Source organism: Grus americana, chromosome 28, assembly GCF_028858705.1.
Source record: "Grus americana isolate bGruAme1 chromosome 28, bGruAme1.mat, whole genome shotgun sequence".
NCBI classification, from domain to species: domain Eukaryota; kingdom Metazoa; phylum Chordata; class Aves; order Gruiformes; family Gruidae; genus Grus; species Grus americana.
The window spans coordinates 4016810-4039445 of NC_072879.1; the positions used below are offsets into that span (position 1 = coordinate 4016810).

The window sequence follows — 22636 nt, forward strand, 5'->3', positions numbered from 1 at the left end:
GCCGTGCGGAGGACGGTGGTCGGTGCCGGGGGGGTGGGGGGTGGGCGGGGGCGTCCCGGCCGCGGCGCGACCATGACTCTGGAGTCCATGATGGCCTGTTGCCTGAGCGACGAGGTGAAGGAGTCGAAGCGCATCAACGCCGAGATCGAGAAGCAGCTGCGGAGGGACAAGCGCGACGCCCGCCGCGAGCTGAAGCTGCTGCTGCTGGGTGAGGAGCGCCGGGGCCCGGCCCGGCCCCACGGGGCCGCCGCTCCCGCCGCGGGGCCTGGCCCGGCTGCCCGGCCGCGGGGCTTGACAGGTCCGGGTGGCTGCGCGGCCCCGCCGCGTCCGGGCTGTGGCAGGGAGCGGGTGTGGTGGGGAAGCGGCGGGAGCCACGAGCGATCCCCGCCTCTGAGCCTTGCGCTCGGAGCGGCCTTCCTGTCGGTGCCGGGGCTGGCCGCCTCATTGGCTGCCCTTTGTTTGTTTTTTATGATGCGTTCTCTGTCAAAATGGGTTTTGACATAAGCAGGAACTATGAAGCTGAAATTACGGGTTCTAAATGCAGGCGCGCGCACAGGCGCGCGTGAAAATTGTCTCGAGGAAGCGCTTCTCAGAGCGTGCGGGCCTTTTTTGGCGTGTGGAAATTCGCTGAGGGAGTTGCTGCTTTTCAGTATTGTCAGTGAACTTCTGGGCCTTGAGCGAACGTCTGTGGAAAAACTGTTCTCTGGCTCCTAAACCACAGAGTTCTCCTTGTGCAGTCCTGCAAGGGCCAGCAGGGTAAGGAGCTTGGTGTAGCGAATCTGAAGGGAGATGAAGCAGTAAGAATGCACAAGTTCTGTGATGGTACGGAAATGGCTATAGTATTGAGCATTGCCTTCAGAGGTAGAGATCACCTGTGCAGCGATAAGGGTGTAGGTGTTCAGATGGAAACGTAGTAGCGTTCTGTGGTTGTGCAGATGGATAACTATTCTGTGTTTAGATAAGGTTTATAGGGATGGGTAATCAGTTACAAGAGCAGCCGGCTAAGATTTCAGGCATTTACATCCTTCTTCAGCAGTGAGTTTGATGTTTGTGTCCAGGTAGCCCTCAAATTTAAACAAGTTACGGTTTTCGCGGGCGCTGTGATTTATCGTTGCTTGTGTATGTATCCTGCTTTCTGCCCTGTCAGTTTCTGTAAGGCTTTTTGTAGACTAGGAAGTGTGTCTCTCATGCTTCCCTAAAGCAGTCCCACAGAAGCAACTGTTTCAAAATAGGTTGGCACTATAGGGTAGATCTGGGTTAAGAAGATCCCACTGGATCTAAAGATTTCACTTTCAAAATAATTCAAATTGCTCAATAATCCCTTCTGCTTTTCTAAAAGATACAGTTAAGAAAGATTCAGCATCAGATTTTTTTTTTTTAAATATCTATTTGAGGTGGTTAATATTGGATAAGCAACACTTCGAGTTTTAGGTTGTGCTTGCTAGATGCTTTTCACTGAATACAGCATTGCGCGTTGCCCACCTTAAGTTGTGGCAGGTAACGTGTGTTCTCTCTCCTGGATGTAAATGCTGCTTGTAGGGATTTCTTCTGTCTTGCTCCTATTGTGTGCAGTTCTTACCTTCACAAATATTAGTGATCATATTAGTAAGAGGGCTTTCCCAAACTTTCAAAATTTTGAAAAGAGTGCGTGTGTGAAGTGAGTTTCTGCCTTGTAGAAACTCGTAACGTTTCCTATCACTACATCTAGTGACAGTTAATTTGTTGAAGCCTAAACCGGAAAATTGGAGTGAAGAATAACAGTGCTAATCAGTGATGAACCTGGTAATAAGAAATTTGGTTTCAAGGTATTGGACGGTCCTCTCTGTATGGTAGTCATTCGTCTTTTTAGTGGGTGAGGAGGGGGGAGAATATTTTATACAAAAATTGCTTGTGATTAAGCATGGGATACTGTCTAGTGACTGATGTATTTACAAGTGCTTGTCAGGTACTTGGGGGTCATTACTAACTTATTGTAAACTCTGCTGCTTTCAGGTGTTGACAGAAGAAATGGTGAATTCAGATTATCTCTTTTTTAATATGAAAATGTTGAGACAAAGGTTATTGTGCTCTTATAAATGTAGGAGACCATACCCACCAGAACTTATAATGGTCTGGTGTAGTGCTGTTCTGCATTGTTGATGGTCTAGGTAAAAACAAGAGGGACCTTTTAAAAAAACCAAACAAACCAAAACCCAAATAAAAACCCCAACCCACCCCCCAAAAAACCCCCCCCAAAACAAACCCCTAACCAAAAAACAGGTGATGATGGGGTCACTATTTGAACTCTTAAGTTCTGAAGTAAGTGAATGGCTGGTGCTGAGGTTTCTCTTGTGTTTTCATTATTGGAATGCTTTGAAGCACCACTTTTTTTTTTTTTTTTTTATTTTCTCAGTTTTGGTTGCTGTGGTAAAGGGCAAGGAAGTATTTCTCACCACAGTGAGAGAAACCACAAAAGATTTCAGTTTCCAATTTTCCCCCCCATCTGTGGTGTAGCTTTCTGTTTGAGATGGAGATAGTTTGCTGCATGTTAATGGTGTTTATAATGTTAATTTCTAACTATGATGACATAATTTCTGTCAGTTCTTGGAGATAGGGAGAGTTTGTTTATTTTAAACATGCTGCTTCTACTTAGGTGCTTGCTGCTTTTATTTGAGCATATTTATTTGTTTGCTTTTTAGCCTGGCACTATAAACATGAGTAATTGAGAATCTACATGTGAGTAGTAATTGTGTATTGTGATGAATGAGATCCTGTCTTAATATATCTATCCCCTAGTGTGAGGTGAGTACCTGGTGGTTCCTGTGGTGAAAGCCAGGGCTCTGCCAGCATGCTTATTTGTAACTGCAGATCAAAAGGGTTTGTCACTTACGTGATACATGTTAGTTTTTGCTCTCAGTAGTCAAGCTGGGCCTCTGTATTAAAAGGAGCTCTTTTTTAATACATTCTGCATATCTGATAGCATATTTTAGATTGAACAAAAATACTCAACAGAAGTGTCAATGGTATATGCTTAGGCTGTTGCTTGTGGGATGAAGTGTGGACGTATGTTAATCGCATGCAAGACTTGACCCATATGTCCCCTCCACAAAAGGTACTGTGTATATATAGAGTGGAAGTCGCTGGGTACTTTCCATAATATCAGTTGAATCATGAATTTAACGAGGCTGTGTAATGGCACAGATACTTTATCTGATGATAATTTTCTCTCATACTTACTGTGTTAGAAAGTTTCCACCATCTTTTTGTATCATCTGTTGGCCTTCGCATGTTAAATGACACTTTCTGGGGCCATAAATGTAGGAGTGGGAGGACCTGCCCAACTGATTGTGCAGGAAGCAGGCGTTGAAAGGGCTGGACTGTTTAATGCGCTGGCATTGGTGCGTGTGCATCTTGCCTTCCCTTCTCCTCTAAGACCCAGCTTCTCTGGGGCAGTAAACCTGTGTAATAAGGAACCGGTATCTTTGCTGAGCAGCCTGCTGTCTGTTAGGGATCAAGACAGGGTGCCGACAGCTGTGAGCAACATCCTACTCTGTTCTCTGTCAGTCGCCATTTTTAACTCTGTAATATCCAAAGGCTGCAAGCAGTATTAGAGGTATCTTGCTACAATGATGGTTATAATTTCAGTCTTTAAGAGCAAACATTATGTTTGCACAGTAGTTTGGGATGCTAGGCAGATGTGCTGACTGGATTGTTCACGTCAGATGGATAAGCAAGTAGTTTCTTGAGCCCCATTCTCCTTTAGAGTTGATTTTTCTCTTGTGTTCAGTTCTTTTCTATGAAAGGACACATAGTCTATAAGGTAAAGAGCATTTTGTGCCAAATGACAGTGAAAGAAAATCCGCTCTTTACTGTGCAAATAAGCTTCCCCTGGCCCACTCACTATCATCTCAGTTTGCAGTACTTAGCAACTTGAGAGTGCATCTGGGCCCTCTCTGGCTGGTGCTGTGATTGTAGCATCTTGCTGGAGTATCTGGGAATAGGTCAGGTGTGACGGACAGGGGCCTTTTGACGCAGAACATGTAGGAGTGGCTGTAATGTGAGATTTGGAATAAGTACCAGAGCTGCTTTTGAAGGCTGTTGTAAAGGACAAGATGTCTTCCTTCTATGCTGTTAGGTTCATAGTGGGGATGAGCAGGACCATCCAGACTGTCTTTTAATATTCTGGAAAGTGGCTAAAAAAGTGGTTGGAAGTAGTGTGTACTTGGGTATAGTAAGAGGAACTTTGGGGTATGATATGACTGATGTTAGCTTGCTTTCTTCTATAGCCCGCCTTGCTTCTGATGGCTCCTGACTCTCTCTCTTGCATTCTGTAGGCACTGGGGAGAGTGGAAAAAGCACGTTCATTAAGCAAATGCGTATAATTCATGGCTCAGGCTACTCTGAAGAGGACAAAAAAGGCTTCACCAAGCTGGTGTACCAAAACATCTTCACTGCCATGCAGTCTATGATCAGGGCCATGGAAACCCTGAAGATTCTGTACAAATATGAACAGAACAAGGTAAGCCTCTCACAATTTTTGCATGGGTTTTGGGGCAATGGGGATTCTAGGGTTTGACTCCTAGGTTCCTGTTTGCTTGTGTCCTTCTGCATTGCAATCTCAGCCTCCCTGAACTCTTTCCTATAAATGTTTTGTGCTTTAAGGACTGCTTTTTATGACATTTTGCTGATACCTGACTCCATTTACTTGACTGTGTTAAGGGACAGAGCAACATTCTCAGGATGGTTTTTGCACTGGTCTGCATAGTGAGTGGTGGGAGCAAGGGATTAGGATATGATACAGGGTATAGGAGAGGTGTTCTTTTTACCCATTTCAAGGATTCAGTATTGTTAAATGTTTTGGGCTTTTCTTTGCATGAGTTACTATTCACATCAGAACTCAAAGCTGTCAAATTACATGCTGGCCCCAAAAGACACCTCTGCTGGTAGTTAGCACTATTAGTGCAATCTGTCAGTTTTTCTGGTAGGTACTGACCAAAGGTACAAACCTCTCTTGGAGGGTTTTGGTCTCAACCACAGAAACATGATTTGAGCTGAAAACTGGCTTACCAGATTTTCGGTCCGGGAATAAATTTTTCAGCCAGATCTGGTCTAAATTATTTCAGCAGATTTTTTTTTTTTTAGTGTGTTTTGCTTCTTTAATGCTTAGTACCTTGGAGCTGAGTTTTAATAACTGTTTATAGGGACTGGATGGTGCACCAGGAATTTTTGAGTCTGAACACCTTTTTTGCCTTTTGAGAGGTTCTGCGGTCTCAGTGATGAGAACAGGCAGGGTGTGAGGAAGCTTGCCTTGCCTGTGCTTTACCTGGGGCATGGTGGAGGTGTTTTGATAGGTATAGTCTCTCAACTTTTACTTATGATAACATGTGCAGAACTTAGCTTTGTGTTTTGTTTTTCCTGGTATAGGTCGTATAGGCAAAAGCCCCTTCCTGTGGCAAGTGTACCAACGATTTCAGAAAGCAGCTTGATGTGGATAATAACCTCACAGATGCCACAGGCTGTTGTAATGACTGTAGTCCTCCTTTTGCTTATAGATTGTAGGGTGGGCATATTTATTTTCTCTCTCAAAAGGGATCACAATGGAAGTACACAGAAGCAATGTCTTTATTGCTATTCAAAATGTAGCACTTTTTTTTTTTTTTTTTTTTTGTAAGAAACCTGAGTGAGCAACTTGTTACCCAACTGCAGTTTAACCTCCTCCGAAGTTGGGCAGTCTGTGGTTCTTCACAGTGAATGCTTTGCCTTGGAAACCACTGTGTTTCAAAACACCTGATGATCTAATGATAGGTGAAATCTGCTGTTTTACAGCTTATTCTGTGAAGGAGCATGTGATGCTTTGGGGGAATTTTGCTGATGTCTGCTATGTCTTAGATGTATAGTTTACCCATTGTCCTTTTGGTCTTAGCAACCTGACCCATAACTAGCATGTGGATCCTTGAAGTCATAATGTCAAGATTCATCTAAGAATTTTTTGCCTGCCTGTGACTGGTACCCCCTGCACCTTACACACTGCCCCCCCCCCCCCCCCCTTTTTTTTTCTTTTCTTTTAAACATCCAGGCCAATGCAGTGCTGATCCGGGAAGTGGATGTAGAAAAGGTCATGACATTTGAGCAGCCATATGTAAGTGCAATTAAAACATTGTGGAATGACCCTGGAATACAAGAGTGTTATGACAGGAGAAGAGAATATCAGCTTTCCGACTCAGCTAAATAGTAAGTATATAATCACTGGCATGCACTGGTAGATGGTAGTGATAGTCTAACAAATAATAGCTGTCCAATTTTTTTAATTGAAGTCTAGAGATTGTTTCAAAGGGCAGGAACACTGCTGTAGATTTCACTACATAGTTTGTTTAAAGTACCTTTTATCTTTTTCATTGAGGCGGATGAGTCTTGCTAGTGTTGTAGACATGCTGCACAGTCTCTGGCTATGTGTATTGGGATAAAAGTCATAGGCATATGAGAGGCACTTTGCCTCTATCAGCCAGAAGTATCCTTAGGAAAAGTTAAGATCAAAGAGCAGTGGGAAGAGGTAACTGGTAACTTATTTGAATCTGGCTCCAGAAAGGCAAAGAGCTTTGCTAGAGATGGGGAACCTGTGTTTATTTGGGGATAGATTTAGATCTGGAAATTCCTTACCATTCACTACTTTTCATGAGAGTATGAGATGTTCTGGTGGGTGATAAAGACAGTTGTTTACACTTCTGCTTCTGGATATACCTGAGCCTAGAATCTCTACCTTATGCTATCTATCTTAATGGTTGGACTTGATGATCTTAAAGATCTTTTCCAACCAAAACGATTCTATGATTCTGTGTTGGTCCTGGCTCTTAGGCAGCAGAAGTGTTGCTCTTTCTCTTCAGGTTTGTCCTTTGGCCTACAGGTGTATATGGATGTGTAACTCAATGGATTTATTATTAACAAAACCTGAGTCTGGTGACGTAGGTTCATTTATAAATAGAAAACCTCAGATGAGACTTGATTTTGATACATAAAGCATCCACTTTGCTTAAACTTTCTCTGTAGTAAAGACTGTCTTCCACACTCCTATACAGACTTGATAAAGTTGTCCTTGATGTATTTGTTTATCCTCCAAAGGGGATGCCTGGTGAATTACTGTTCCCCAAAGATGTATTCTGTTGTTTTTCCACATCACATTTTAAATGGTTCAGGTGACTTCTGACTTTCTTGTTATGCTAGGGAACGACTAAATGTAGCAGTGTTTAGATCTGTATATTTAGGTGCTGCAACCTAAGGTAGTGTGTTTTTTTTTGTTTTTTTTTTTCCATTGTGCTTCTTGTAGCTATCTTAGCGACGTGGATCGTATCGCTACCCCAGGATATCTACCAACTCAGCAAGATGTGCTACGGGTTAGAGTTCCTACAACCGGTATCATAGAGTACCCCTTTGACCTAGAGAATATTATCTTCAGGTACTGAAGGTGTATTCGTGTTACAGCTGAACTGAGAGAGGAGCGATAGGGTTTCGGGAAGGATGAGTTCTGGATTGCTTTAGAGTGTCCAGGTGCTTAGTTGAGAGGCTTGAGTGGATGTATGTGCTGTGATATTATGAAATATGTGCTGACAGGTGCTCCTGTAATGGGGATGGTGTAACATTTTATTCTGACTCCAAGCTGAAGCATTGACTGTCACAAAATAGAACATGCTTTTGAATCAGTGACACTTAAAGCCCAACTAACCATTTTGCAAGAATTTGTCCTTTCTGCGAAAGACTGCATTGCTGGCATCTGAGGCTGAAGTGGTGGCTTGTGAGGCAGCTGAGTGAACTGTTGGTAGCCTAAGCCACCCAGGGGAGGAGGAAGAGGAAGGTTGCTCTGGGCAATACTTGACTTGAAATGTGTTTCCCTTTTAAGACTGCTGAGCTCAAGCAACTTTGACCATTTATTTCTCCTTCAAAGAGAACACTTTTTGTGCAGAAATACGTCCTTGTGTGTGATACCTAGTATCTGCGCTCAGAGATGTTTTTCTGTGCCTACCTTGTGCTTTCAGGATGACACCAAAACTTGCTGCCTATGCTGCTGCAGCAATAGATGGTATTTGGAGGCTTAAGCCAGCAATTGAGCATGGCATAAAGGGCACAATGATGTGCCTGTCTATTGCAAAGCAATTTTCTCCCTAGCTCTCTGGTGCTTGCATGCTCCCTGCCCTTCTCTACCACAAGAGAGGAATAGACACCTGCATCCTGTCTCTTAAACCATTCAGTTACAGATATAGAGAAAGTTACGCTCCCTGTTCTGGTTTGCTTACCTATGAAATAGGTACAGGGTTTTAGCAAAGGTGGACCCGGGTGTGTTGCACTTTAGGTGAGTGACACAATAATTTTGGCATACTATACGGGTGGGACTTAAAACTGAGGAGCTGAAGTGCATAACTGATAAATGACATGTTCTAAGACAAGTTTAATAACTAAAGAAAGCTCTCTGCGTGAGAGAAGTTTTGAGGCAAACAGATGCTTTAATATAAAATAAAAATAGTTTGCTCATTTGACAGAGCAGAGTTTTGAAGGACTTGTCTTTCCAGACTCAGGACTGCTGCTTAGCAAACCAGAGCAGAATGCAACTAAAAATAGTAATGCTGATATTTGAGATTTGAATTTTGTATCGCTTGCCTATGACCATCTCTTCAGTTTGATATATTTCTGGAACAGGGTATTTTGTAAACCTGATGGTTTTGTTAGCAAGCACATATTATTACATCCCCATGCTAGGCTAACTTGAATGGTGAAGAGCTGCATTTGTTCTCATTGTATGCTGGTCCTTTGCATTCAGATAGAGAAGTGCAGCTACTTCTGTGATACTGTATGTGTTTCTCTTCCTTAGAATGGTGGATGTTGGAGGTCAAAGATCAGAACGAAGGAAGTGGATCCATTGCTTTGAAAATGTGACTTCCATCATGTTTTTAGTAGCACTTAGTGAATATGACCAAGTTCTGGTGGAATCTGATAATGAGGTAAGCCAAAGAATGGGAACTCTGCAGGAGGGTGGAAGGAAAGGAAGAATGTCTTTCTAGCTTCTTGGAGATTGGTACCAAAGTGCTTGGTGCCAAGTTGGATTAGCAAGTATTGTTGGTTTTGGCCTTCAGTTCTTCCTCTTGCAAGGGAACATGAGCCTCAATGGGTCATGATGTCCCTGAGAATGGAAAACGCACAGTGCATTCAAATCATCTGTACTTCTCAAGTAATACAGAAATACTGAAATTGCTGAGTTCTGTGTGCCTTGGAAGGTACTGTGCAATGTGACAGCATGCTCTTAAAAATCACCCATTCCTCTTTTCAGCACTGAATTACTTCGTGCTGTGACTGCTGTCTTGTTAGAGAGTGACTGGTCTCTTCGAAGGTGCAATACTGAATATTTTGCACTTACTAATAGATTAAAAAAATGCCATTAGGTAACAGCAGTTATTTCTTTTCTGCTAGATGTGTTCACAAAGTATCATGGGCAGTTCTCTCACATGACTGTCAAAGCATAAAATGTCTTTTAAGCCTTTTGATATGAATGGCTTGCCAATTAAATGAAGCTTGAGTCCATCGGATTTTGCGTTTCCCTGCCACTTACTGGCGCAGCTTGAGCCAGAACCTACCTGGGGCCAAAGTATTCTGTGTACAGTATCTGAGATGCTGGATTGATACAGATTTGAGTACGTGTGCAGGTAGCAGAAAAGCATCTTAGTGCTCATTTGTTAAAACAAGGCTTTCTTTTTCTTGTTTCAGAACCGGATGGAAGAGAGTAAAGCTCTCTTTCGAACCATTATCACTTATCCGTGGTTCCAAAACTCTTCTGTTATCCTTTTTCTCAACAAGAAAGATCTGTTGGAAGACAAGATCCTATATTCCCACCTTGTTGACTATTTCCCAGAGTTTGATGGTGAGTGGTTTTTAAGGTGGGAACACTCTATATCTAGAAGAAGGGGTAGAGATGGTTTGGTTAGAATGTTTTTTTTGTTTTTAAAGAAAACTCATATCTGGAGATGGGGAGAACATCTTAATTTGAGAAGAAATACCTACAACAATGAGAAAATGTCACAAAAATGTCTTAATCATATGTAGATGACTGGAATCTGATCGAATGATCAAATAACGAACCTCTCCTAGATGAAGAATTACTCCACTATCCCCTCCAAATATGCACTTCAGAGTATTAAATCATGGAAATCTTAACTTTCCTACATGTATGCTTGTGCACATAACCCGTTCGATAAACACGTGACAATTCGCAGGTATACTGGGCATTTCAGCCCTCTAGTCAAGAGGTGACTTGAATCCTCGTTTTGAGAAACTGACTGGTCAAATACCCAAGTTGTTCAAACGATGGTGCTGAAAAATCTCAGGTAGCATGAAATTCTTACTAGTGTGCCATCTGCGGTTGTGGACAAGTAATACCTACGTGAAACAGAGAAATGCCCATCTGAAACAAAAGTTCTTAGCCAAAATAGCATTTCAAGCTCTTCAGTTGAGTGCATTTCAAGTTGACTGGTAACACATCTGTACAGGGCTGAAAATAAAGAAAAATAGTGAATGACATCAGGCAACACACTCCTTGCCATGCTCTCATGTATTAAGTCGATTATTATGTGCTTTAAAAATGCAAGGTAAAGGAAGAATTGCCATTTTGCAAACAGCTTTCTCCTTTTAACGGACTAATGAAACTGCTCGTTATTAGTTGTCCTCCCACTTCTGGAGTTTCATGCCCCCTGCTGTCTGAAAGCACAAGCACTCTGAAATTGCCAGTGGTGGAAAACATCATGGTTTTACAGCAGGCTGGGAATGGCTAGTGAGCTTGTCGGTCAAATAGTGTGTACTTCTAATATAACTTAACAGCTGGAGACAAGATCGCAACATCAGGAAGTAGCATATATTTTCACTTTTTTTTCATATAAATATTTACTGTAGCTCCTCCAGGGATGCTGCATCACTTGCGAGTGGGAGGTAGCCCATCAGACCACCTCTCAAGAGATAGTCCTTGCTGTGGAGAATGTGACAACACCACTATACTGTGAAAGAAGTATCAGTAGGTGACTTTTTCTGAGGAGTTGTCAGCAATATGAAGTAAATACTGGCAAAAATTCCAGGTTTTAGTTCCTGTGAGTTGACCAGCCAGTTAGGACAGACTGCAGCCTTGAGTGAAGATGACCCTTGTTTGCAAAACATATGTTTGTGTCCTTTAGCACATAAGATCCATCTATATCTTAGGAAGAAATATGCATCCCATCTACAGAGGACAGCTAAACCCTGACAACTGTGTTATGTATATCCAGCATCTGTCACTGTTATCTGGTGAACGCAGCACATACATGGTTATACCAAATGCTGTATTTCAAAGCACGGTCTGAAATGATGCCTTGGCGTCTGTCAAAACTCTCAGCCTTGGAAAAATGCCTTTTGTAGGTTTTGGTTAGATAACTGAAAAGCATAAGACACTTCAGCTCCTGGGACTTCTATGCAATAAATGATCTTACTTTCTTCTTTATAGCTCTGTAACCCGTAAGAAAAAATGCGCTAGCAATTATTCTGATGGATCAAACCAGGGGATGCACTTAGCATAAATCCATTAACTGGTTTCTTTGTTTGCTGCAGGCCCACAGAGGGATGCACAGGCAGCCCGTGAGTTCATTCTCAAGATGTTTGTGGATTTAAATCCAGACAGCGATAAAATCATCTATTCTCACTTCACATGTGCCACAGACACAGAAAACATCCGTTTCGTCTTTGCAGCTGTCAAGGACACCATCCTACAGCTCAACCTGAAGGAGTACAACCTGGTTTGACCTGCTCTGCTCTTGGCCCCTTGAGAGGCTTCATTGTGAAGAAAAGACAAAAAAAGAAATTTTAAATATGACAGGAAAAAAAGTTTTAATTTTTGATGATGTAATGATTGCAAATTGTCTGATCTGTGGAGTGGCAAGTGCTCGGTGTTATCCTGGAGTCTCATGTCTCTGTCCACAGAGTAGTTGATTTCATATTTTTAACAAATTGCTTTTTATTTCACAGTTAACGGGGATATGCCTCATTTCTTCAGCACCTTGCTTACTTCTTAATTTTTGCCAAACAGCTAAGGCAGTCTCATCTTGAGCTTTCCTCTGTTGCTTAGCCACTTTTTTTTTTCCCTTTTCATTCCCGTGGTATATATAGAAAAAAAACAACTTTCCAGCCGAGATTGTGAATTCACTGGACTGTGGGAGTGCAGAATGCTACTGGTCCCTTTGCCTTGCGCTATAGGGTGCCTCTGGTGTAATTTGCTAATCCTGCTTGCTTCCCCCCCTCTCCCCCCGCCCCGTTTCCCTTCCCTTCCCCAGGACACGCTCCATGGTTCACTGTGATGAAATGTTGGGGAGGAGCAATTGCTCTCCAACTATTGTGCAAAAAAAGAAAAAGGCAAAACAACAACAACAAAAGCCATCACTTTTCCATTCTTTATATGTTCTAGTTCTGAGTTATTTTTTTTCTTATCAATTATAAAAGGTATGGAGACTGTGATTATTTTTTTTTTAAATTATTGACGTTCTATACATAGTTTGCTACGTGTTGCTGTATTTTGTTCGTGGACTACAAATGATGGAAGCTCTTGGAGCAATAGCTGCTGAGCCTGGGGAAGTGCCTGACTGTAATTATTCTTTTTTATTTTATCTTGGTTTTATTTTTTTCACACACATACACACATCCCCCACACACCACAAGCGCATGCCTGCGCACAAGGCTCAATTTGCAGAGAGAAACTACGTTTTGTTGAGTATAGTATATGACATCACGTGAGCAACTTCTCTATGCAGCAAATATCAAAAGCACACTGAGTAATTGTGGCATTTAAACATCAGACTTTGGCTGGATCGAAAATCTTAGTCTTGTGCCACCCTCTAGTTCTTTTCTTGCTGCTAGTAGCAAACAAGCCTTGTTTATTGCATTTTGTGCCAGTGTGTTGAATGACTTTGTAAGAATTCCTCGGTCCTGTCCAGCTTGCAGATTTTTAGAAAGGACCAGAATTGGTGGGTGACAAACTTTGGGATGTAGGTAGGATTCTTACTTGAAAAGATTGAGAATAGCTCTTGGAGGGAGTGGCAATTCTCTCTCTCTCCCATTTATGCATTCCCCTGAGGCACATGCTGCTGTGTTTCTCTTTGAAAGACTTGCACACATACTTGCTCCAGGGTGCATGTGATAATCAAGTTACAGTAGTCATGGCTGGAGCACGCGGCTGCTATGGAATCCAGAAAGCCCTGCTGTGGTTGCACTTTCGTTTAGCAGGAGAGTAGAGGCAGAGACGGTAGGGTTTGCTGGTGCAGGCGGAAGGTAGAGTGGAAGTAGTTCTGGATTCTAGATGCCAAATGAAACCACTAAGCAGAAGGATGTGAAGCCTTTGCACATTAGAGGCCTTTTTCCAGGAGCTGAGGCAAGTGAACAAATGTGCTGAAGACCTGTTGCTGGCCTGGAAGACAACTGCAGTGGCAAGGCAAGGAGTGAGTAGGAAACAGGGAAATCTGACTCACCTCTGGACGTGTGTCGTTTAGCCATCACTAATGCTTCTGTTTCAATTCCAACAAGTAGCATTGGGTCCAAAATCTCTGGATCAACCAGACTGCCCCCTTGAAGGCTAGCAGGCTGCCAGTAGATAAAGACTAAATGAGCTGCACTGTTGAAGGGGGCTGTTGATATTTTGTCTCTTTTGTAGACAGAGCACTACATCAGTGTTTTGCACAACATGTAAGAGTAAATCTTAACTGTCTGAGATGCTTAAGATGCTTTGATCTAGAACACTAAAATATGGAGGGACATAATTTTGAGTAATTCTGTTTATAGTTCCCTCTTGTTTTCCAGAATAGCCGAGGGAAGCCTCTGTATGTCTCAGAGCACTACAGAAGGAAGCAAACTCTGCTAAGAGAGATTAGAGAGCTCAGGTTGGAACAGTAGCCATGGGACCAACAGTTGAAGAGCCAGTCTGGCCAAGTGGTGATGCTGAGGGAAACACAGCATCTCTTTAGACTAGCCATGCTCTGGACTGTCTTTAACACTTGGGAGGAATGAGAGGGATTCCCATGTGTCAGACAGCTTTGCATCAATTTTACTGCTTTTTTTTTGTCTTTATGCCAAAATGATCCATTTTGTAGAAACTGTCCTATAAAGAGGAATTTATAATCATCTTTGTGTATTCTAAATGCTGTTCATCTGAAGCAGATGGCAGCACCAGCCTCTTCTGCTTCTGTGATCCTCTTGTAAATGGTTCACACTACAACTATTGCCAGCAATGAACCTGGCATTGAGATATACAGGTTCTTGGAAATAACTTCCCAGAAGTTTGGGGGTTTTTTTCCAAGGTGAATGATGGTGGTACTTCCACTTGAATCTGAAATTTTTTTTGTTTTGTATCCTCCCCTTTAAGAGCTGCTGCCCTGGCACGGGAGGAGGGATCTTGGCTTCTATCTCTTGCAGAGTGAATCTGCATTGTTGTGGGGAACCGTGGGAGGCTACGGGCACAAGGATTTAGGCACGTGCTGTACCTTACTGAGCAACTGCTTGGTGTAGCTGTTGGCCTGATAACTGAGTTGGTGTGATCGTTATTGCAAAGGGAAGGGGAGAACATTATGCCATGGCTGTCTCGTGAGTTCCCAAAACCTCATTCTGAATTGGGGGAGGAATGGGTCAGACTTATACACATAATCTGGAGTTGTCTGTGGACTATATTATATGTGAGAAGATACCAGTGTTAGCACATGCTTTCCTTAGCAAGCAGTAGCTCGTGTGCCTCCAGCTTGGCCAGTGAAGCATTGCTGCAGAACTGGTTCATGCCTCTGTTGGCTGGCCCTTTGGCAAATGCCTGCCCTAGCAAAAGTGCCAAACCTTAGACCGAATTTGCCTCTATCATCTTTTCTGAAAGTAAGGCCAGTCAGAACTTTCTGCAGGTTGAGACAACAGATTGACCTTCTGAAAAGAGGTGGAATTGGGTTCTTGTAGAAAATCTTGAGTCTGAGGAAGTGGTCTCTTGGCTAACCTCTGCTCCTTGTGCACTTTTTATCTTTGTTCTGCTGAAGAAACCAACATACTTTGAACCAGTTTGAAACTTGAAGTCAGTGAGGAGAGGACCATCCCATTTCTTTGCACCATTCTGTGTGGATTGGCTACCTGGTGAGCAACAGCCCCTTCCTGCTTCAGCGTGTCAGATAGCTCCTGCCCTTTCTGCCTGTCTCCCCTTCTCCCAGAGTTGGATTCTTTGGTCTCCTGTTGTTGCTTCCTAGCAATGTTGGCCTTGCGTTCAACTATGGTTTTTCTTCATGTGTTTTATTACTTTAAAAAAAAAAAAAAAAAGTACTTCCGGAGTGTGCTGACCATTGTATTGTACTGTACAGAGCCCAGGTTGTTAGAGTCCAGCAGAGATAAAGTGTGTTATGCAGCACCCAGTTTTATAAGAGTATGGTTTGTGCCAATGCCCCTTCTTTAGTAGTGCCAGAGACTCTTTACAAGTGCCAATGTGGTGGAAATTATTTGGTTATACTTGTATATTATAGGATCCTGATTTAAGACAATTTAAACATTATCCTATTTAAAAAGATACTATATAAAATGCTGTTTTTAAACCTTGTCATTTGCAATGCATGTATTGTTGTGCGTGTTGGGGTGGGGGGAGGGAAGAGGGTAGGGTAAAGGAGTTTCTGAATAAGATGTCCAGTGTCAGGATCTATTCAGGCTCCAAACTGTCTCATTCCAGTCCAGGAGTGTGATTGTTTCTTGGAATGATCCCACTCTGACTGCTGGGCAACATCCCTTATTACAGAAATATCTGATGGAAATTGATTTTCATATCTTTCTCCTGAAATAAATTCTCTGTTTGAAATTGGAATAAATTTTGTTCCTAAAAGCCATGGTGGTCAGACATGCATTTCTTCACTCCTGTCCCTCCTCTTCCCCTCCTCCTGGTTGGCTTAACAAGTTCTGTACCTTGGGGGACCTGCAGCCGATTGAAGCACACTCTGCCCTCCTAGCTAGCAATGTTGTCCCTGCTCAGAAAATCAGGACTCTGAGGCATAGAAACCAAGCGTATTTTGGTAAATATAAGGTATAATACGCACTAACTATATATAACATACTGTATTAATAATTCTGAGCTGAAGTGTGAACAGCGGCTGACTAGGGTTTTAAGATGTAGGGATGCAGCGGTGGCACCTTGACTTAGAATTTTACAGGATTTTGGAGTAGAATTGCTAAGTGAAGCTGCCAGTATTTGCTGCTGCCTCTTGCTGTAGTGTCAGCCCATTTCAGGCGCGCTTCTTGCAGGATATACGTTGCTGATAGCAGGTCTGGTCTCACTAACATTTCTGCTTCCAGTCTTGTTTGTTAGCAACGTGGACTTGAAATATGAACCACTGCTTCAGTTCATCCCTTTAGGAGTCCAGAGATGGATGATTGCAAAAGCTTGCACAAAGGGATTTGCTGGGATGGAGTTTCTAGAATTTAATTCTCCTCCCCTAGGATTGCTCCCCAGGAATTTGAGATTCAATCAGCTGAGAGTGGGTAGAAATGTCTGACTTCCTCTGTGTAAGGCTTCCTGTGTTTCCAGGAAGCTGCAACCAAGGATGTTCTGCTCCCTTCTATGTCAGTTAATGCACAGGTGAAGTTGGAAGTACTGGACAGCCTGAGATGCCATGTTTTGTCTTGAACCAGGAAGATCGCTCCAATCCGGTTGCCCATAATACTGGCAGGTATTTGTGTCGTTGCTCTTTGCTAGTTAGGGGTGAATGTACATTGCTTTTCTCAGTAGCTCTGTGTTCTCACCAGGTGGAAAGCATGAAATAGCTGAAAGAAGCGTGTTTGGTTTGTTTGTTTCCTTCGGTTCCGTGTGGGTCATGTGTTGTGCCATTCTTGGCAAAGAGAGTATAATATGCTCAGTTCAAATAAAGCATAGTGACTGATTCAGACTCTTCAAGGAAGAAGGTAAAGTCTTAAGGCTAATCCCCAGTATTCCTAACTTGTGTTCTGGCCTTTTTCAGCCTCCAGACATGATGTGTGTGCAAATTGCCTGTGCTTGCTGCAGGTGTGCTGTCTCTGAAGTACTGCAGCTTGTTCAGCCTATATGCAGGAGGTTTGGTCTCTGCCTGTCTTGGAGTGGCCCAGGGAAAGAGGCAGCTGGGAGCAGCAGCTGGTAGAACAATCCACGCAGCTTGCTTGCAGTTGCTGCCTTTCCCAAGGGCCCCTCAAACATCGACCGAGTAAACTGTTCCCAGCAAGAGAGCGAGCTCCTGGCCTCCACCTCAGCAGCCGGGGGCCCTCAGCAACCTTGTCCTGTGCAGGAACTACCCCGTCCTGCGAGGAGAAGTCTTGGGAACTCCGGAGGGGCTGTGGTATGGAGCAGCCTGCTGCTGCCTGGACCATTCCTTTCGCCTGAGCCTGCTCTCAAGGGAGCGTTGGGAAAAGGGGCAGTCAGAACCAGGCTGTGGGCCAGGTGTGTTGTCTGGGAAGGTGTGCTGGCCCAAGGACTGGGGGTGGGCTAGTGCTGGGAGTCACTTCAAACCTGGCTGTTAGACATCACTGCCAACACCAGAACAGGGCCTTGGGATTGTGTACACAGGTGGACCCAGACGTTAAGGAAATCAATTTCCATCTTTTTCATATTAAAAGAATCCCATGCAGAAGAAGAGGGCAGAGAAGAGAGAATTTGGGATTCACCTTGTCCTTGAACAGCCATCATCCTCACAGCAAGAGAAAGCTCTTTTCTTTGTGCTACATCTGCTCTGTTGGCGAAAGCTAGGGAAGCGTCTGTCCAGCATGAGAAGAATAAAATGTCATATGAAATTTATAAAGCAGTGTTGTGGTTTAGCCTCGGCTGACAGCTAAGCACCACGCAGCTGCTCGCTCACTCCCCTGCCCGGACGGGATGGGGGAGAAAATCGGAAGAGTGAAAGTGAGAAAACTTGTGGGTTGAGATAAAAAACAGTTTAATAGGACAAACACAAAAAGGAAAAGAATAATAAAAATACATACAAAACAAGTGATGAACAGCACAATTTCTTACCACCTGAGGTTAACACTACACAAGACCCCTGGCTGCCCAGCCTCCCAGCCTGCACGCAAGCAAAGCAAATCAAGGAATTCATTCCCCACTTCCCACGGACAGGCAGGTGTTCAGCCATCCCCAGGAAAGCAGGGCTCCATCACACGTAATGGTGACTTGGGAAGACAAACGCCATCACACCCAAGCTGATGTTGTGCAAGACCCCCGGTTACCATGTCAGGGCCCCAGTTACGTGCCTCCGCCCACCCCCAGTTATAGACGGAACGTGACGTTGTACGGTATGGAATATCCCTTTGGCCAGTTTGGGTCAGCTGCCCCTGCCGTGTCCCCTCCCAGCTTCTTCAGCATCCCTTGCTTCTTGTTAGCTGGGCAGTATGAGAAGCTGAAAAGTCCTTGACTACTTGGCAACAACTAAAAACATCAGTGTGTTTTCAACATTATTCTCATCCTAAAACCAAAACACAGCACTACGCCAGCTGTCAGAAAGAAAATTATCTCTATCCCTGCTGCAACCAGGACAAGCAAGAATATAACGCCTCCCTCCTTTCACTTCAGCTTTCTCTCCCGTGTCTAGCCTGACCCCAAACTGCCTTACGCAGGACGCTGCAATCTGTGGCACGCAGGTCAGAGGCCCTGGACCGGCTCAGCTTGTTTGAACGGCAGCTGGTTGTTGATGTAACGTTACGGTCAAAAGCAGTGACTTCCTGGAGCCCAGGCTCGGTGAGGGGCATCCATCCAGCACTCTCCACCTCTAATTTATGTTTTTGTTTTCCTGGGCAGCGCATCTGTCCTCTGAAGGCTGCTGGGTCCTGCCTCCCATTTCATTGCCTATTTCTATCGTACCTAGCAGTCGCTCTGGTGAGCTCCGGATAGCTCATGGATAGAGCGTGGAAATCATGAGTCCTTCCGTTGCAGCAGCCAATCTCTCCTGGTGTGAAAGCATTTGAATAAATATTGCAATCGCCTGTTTCTGAAGGTAGTGCTTTCAAATGCAAGTGGAGAAAAGGTTTTGTTTTGTTTTTTTTTAAAGACGAAAACAATAAAAAAAGTTTTTATAGTGTATGTGTCCCCACAAACAGAAGTGGTAAGAACTGATGGGAAATAGGATGGAAATGAAGGTTTCCAGAAACCACCTTGGACAAAAACTTCTTTGCTCTCTCTGGTTTGTAAAGCTACTTGAATATAAATTGTGTGTGTAATCTCCTGTCCGTGACATCTCAGTAGCTTCCCAGCAAAAGCTAGCACCACTAGCAATTTCTAAAATGAACTCTTGTTTGTGTACTCTCCTCAGGCGTACCACTTCAGTATAGTTGTCTTGGAGCTGTTTTATCTTCTGCGATGCAGACCAATCAGGAATTTAAGCCTCTATGAGCAGTTTTTGTAATGTCTATATCACCTTGAGTTGAGAACTCATGGTTTCTGAAGAGTTTTTGTGGCTCCCGTACTGGACTGTATGACAAGACTCAGCATTTGGGCTGTCGTGAAAGCTTCTGGGTAACGTAGCTCCCAAGATGGGAGAAGATGTGGCTCAGCCGGGACTACGGATGCAGCCTGGGGGCTGTTCCACGTGCCCAGCCAGGTGCTATTACCTGTTGTCGCTGGACACTACCATGCACTGCTCCCAGAATTGCTCCTTCCTTCATCTCAGGTGTGTTTCCATAGCTCCTGGCCATGGAAATAAATGGTGTTTGTGTGTCTCCTGCTGTGCTGGTTGGTATACTCCCTCCCAGTGGCTCAGGCCTTCGATCTCATTGTAAACAGCCGACAGCTTCAATGAGGCTCTTTGCAAAGTAGAGGTGCTACAGGATGAGAACATCCTTGGAATTCTTCTGGAAAGGATTTGGCAGCCTGATTAGAAAAGAAGTCTCAGCTCAATGTCAGCTTTGCAACACTCGATTCAGAGCAGATTCAATGTTGTAAAAGAACCTTGAGGGAAAGAACTGCAATCTTATGCTTTGGTGAAAAAGAGTTTTGCAGAGGTAAGTTTTACGGACCAATTCAGAAGTTGTTTAGACAGAACACGTCCTGTTGCTAACCCGAAGAGGGCACTGTGTGCACGTAAACCACACAGGATAAATGTGCAAAATCCTTGCAAAATCATCATCTGCAGCAAAAAAAAAAAAATCACTCATAACTTTGTCCAGTTACAGCTTTTCTTAGTCACGTGAATGACCTGGGGGGGGGGGCTTTAAGAAGTTTTTAATTACTAGGTTTGGAAAGTATTGGGAATCTTAAAATCTTTGGTCTAGTGTTTTGTATCCAGCACTGCTGCAGGTATTATATGGGCTCTAACAAGTCACTCTTAGGCAAACGTGAACATAAGGGAAGGCGAATGCTCCGCAGAAGTACATCTTGAAAAATAAAACCCATTAGGGGTTTTCTTTTAATGCAAAAAATTAAATCTGACTGCTACTCTTCAAAAACTTTGGAGATTGTGTTTCTATAGTCATGAAAATTTTGTTGTAACCTGCAAACTGATCTGTACCTATAGATTTAAATGGTTTAAGAACAGGAGCTGGTTGGTGAAGTTGGGCTTGATTAAAACTTCCAGATCAAAAACCAAGTTTGGATTCAAAAAAGACTGACGTTCTTATGAGTAGCTTTGTAAACTTTGTCCCCTAGTCTTTGATTATTAGAATTTCATTTATCGGTTCTAATCTCAAGAAATGTATCAGATTCCTGCTCTTTTAACAGATTTTTTTTTTTCCTCCTCCTTTCTCTGCAGTTAGAAGAATGCAAATAGTGTCACCTCTATGTGCTGCAAAACTATCTGGATCCCTCTAATAACAGAGAGTCAGATTTTATCCCATTTTTCTCCAATGGTTGCTTAAACATCTTTAGCTGTCCGACTGCTTTTTCTGTTACTGGTACATCCCCACTGCTTGGGTACGAATCAAGCTCCGCACCTCAGCTGGACAGATTCCTCTCAAATTCATCTCACCTCTGGAGACTCAACTTCTGTTTTGTCTTTGCCGAGCTGAGTCCCTCATTCCCCAGCCGTAAACCCTGAAGCGTGCAGCGACAGTTAAGGCCAAAGTAAATGTGGCATCGCAGCGAGTGAGATGTTTGTTCTGTGGGTGCAGGCTCAGATTTTCTCCTGAGTCCGGCGGTGTCATTGCAGCACGACGCTCACCAGCATTCCTGTGCCTCCCAGCTCTGAGGTCCTGGACCTCCAAGTGGTTGGGTGGGAGCGTTATTGCAGCGAAGAGAGGAGACAAACCAGGTGTGCATACAGCTCAGGAAATCCACATAAATAGAAGATTATTATAACACTTCTCCTCCCTGCCCTGCATTAGGCTTGGATAGACTATGAAATTTTGCCAATTGTCCTACCTGGGATCCCGGTCAAAACCGGTGTGTTTGGAAATCTGCGTGGGGAGAAGAAGCAAGTGGAATTAGTGTTTTCCTGTTTGTTTGAAGACAAACCTCAAAGTTATAGGTCTTGGAATGCTCTTTGTCCGTGTAAAATAGACTACGTTCACCTGTCCTTCCCTTGGCCTCCCCTATCAGCGGCAGTTACCTTGTGAAAGATGTCCAGCTGGCCAACGTGGATTGCACAGGCTCCTTCTTCATTCTCACTTCAGCATGGTGTGCGTGTCTGGGGCAAGGCTCGCTCTCAAAAAAGCTTTCTTCTGGCTTTTCCCCTTGCAATTCTGTAGAGAATAGAAGAGGTTTACCGTCACTTCTTACTGGTAGGAAGAGTCTGCGCTTCTGCGATCTGAAGTTTTTACTCAAAAAGTTTCTGGCTTTGTTTCTTGCTTTCAAAATTTGGGAGAGGGAAAGGTTCTCCCCGTTTGTCCTGTTTGCCTGCGTTTCACTTCCATCAGATGAATGCAGAAGCTGGTTGATGGCCGTTAAGCCTGGACTGGATGCCCTGTACTTGCAGCTGGCGGACAATAGTGGGCTCTTTCAGATCGGCTGGTTTGCTGATGCGCAGATGCCTTCCACCAATTAAGATTAATTCAATTAGTCTGACGTAGTTCAGGGTAGGCCAATGAGCAGCAGGTTAACCCTGAGCACCTGTGGTGACAGCGGGAGCGCCTGCACTGTTAGATCTGTTTCTCGCTCTGTGCAGTCGCAGCAGGGTTTCTGCGCTCTTCTCCTGGGTGAGGAACCCCTCACGGCAGCAGGTCTCGGTGCGTGTGGGGGAACTGAAAGCACCGGCCCACGGCCATGCAGAGGAGCTTCCTTGCCTTTTGGGCTAGGTGGCTCTGTTTTTAAGAACCTGAACCTGTAGATGTCAGATTCCATTTCCCTCCCCTCCTCGGGGCAGAGGTGGTAGTGTGAAAAGGTGTCAGATGAGGAAAGCAAGAAGCTGGGTTTTTTTCTTTACAGTTGTTTTTTTCTGAGCTGGGGGTGGAGCAGGGAGGGATGAGGCCGGAGCCTGCCCGGAACTGTGCCCTACTCTGAAGAGCTGAGCTGCTGCAGCCACCTTCTCCCCAAATCCTGCCCCCCCCCAGCCTCCATGGCTCAGTGCTCCTGCTGCCACGTTTGCCCGTGTTTCCTATTAGAGGAGGATAAAGCTGTCACTCTGATCAACAGCAAAATCAACAAAATACCGAGGGAGAAGAGATGAGTCCGGCAGGAGCAGAAATTGCCGCTTCTTGGCAAGTTGCGCTGGGGGAA

The 22636-nt window shown here is 44.0% G+C and overlaps 1 protein-coding gene across 1 annotated transcript; it reads left to right on the forward strand.

Annotated features, from left to right (window-relative positions):
- Window positions 1-40: 40 nt before the first annotated feature.
- On the forward strand, window positions 41-15861 carry GNA11 (G protein subunit alpha 11). The gene is made up of 7 exons (XM_054805898.1): window positions 41-208; window positions 4314-4498; window positions 6056-6210; window positions 7301-7429; window positions 8837-8966; window positions 9727-9880; window positions 11590-15861. The coding sequence occupies exons 1-7, from the start codon at window positions 73-75 to the stop codon at window positions 11778-11780; spliced, it is 1080 nt and encodes a 359-aa protein (XP_054661873.1). The 5' UTR covers window positions 41-72; the 3' UTR covers window positions 11781-15861.
- The last annotated feature ends 6775 nt before the right edge of the window (window positions 15862-22636 follow it).

Bases quoted from the DNA above. Each gene is read 5' to 3' on its own strand.
- GNA11 (XM_054805898.1), top strand. From the start codon at position 73: ATGACTCTGGAGTCCATGATGGCCTGTTGCCTGAGCGACGAGGTGAAG. The intron at 209-4,313 runs GTGAGGAGCGCC...TGCATTCTGTAG, and splicing joins GCTGAAGCTGCTGCTGCTGG to GCACTGGGGAGAGTGGAAAA. The intron at 8,967-9,726 runs GTAAGCCAAAGA...TTCTTGTTTCAG, and splicing joins TGGTGGAATCTGATAATGAG to AACCGGATGGAAGAGAGTAA.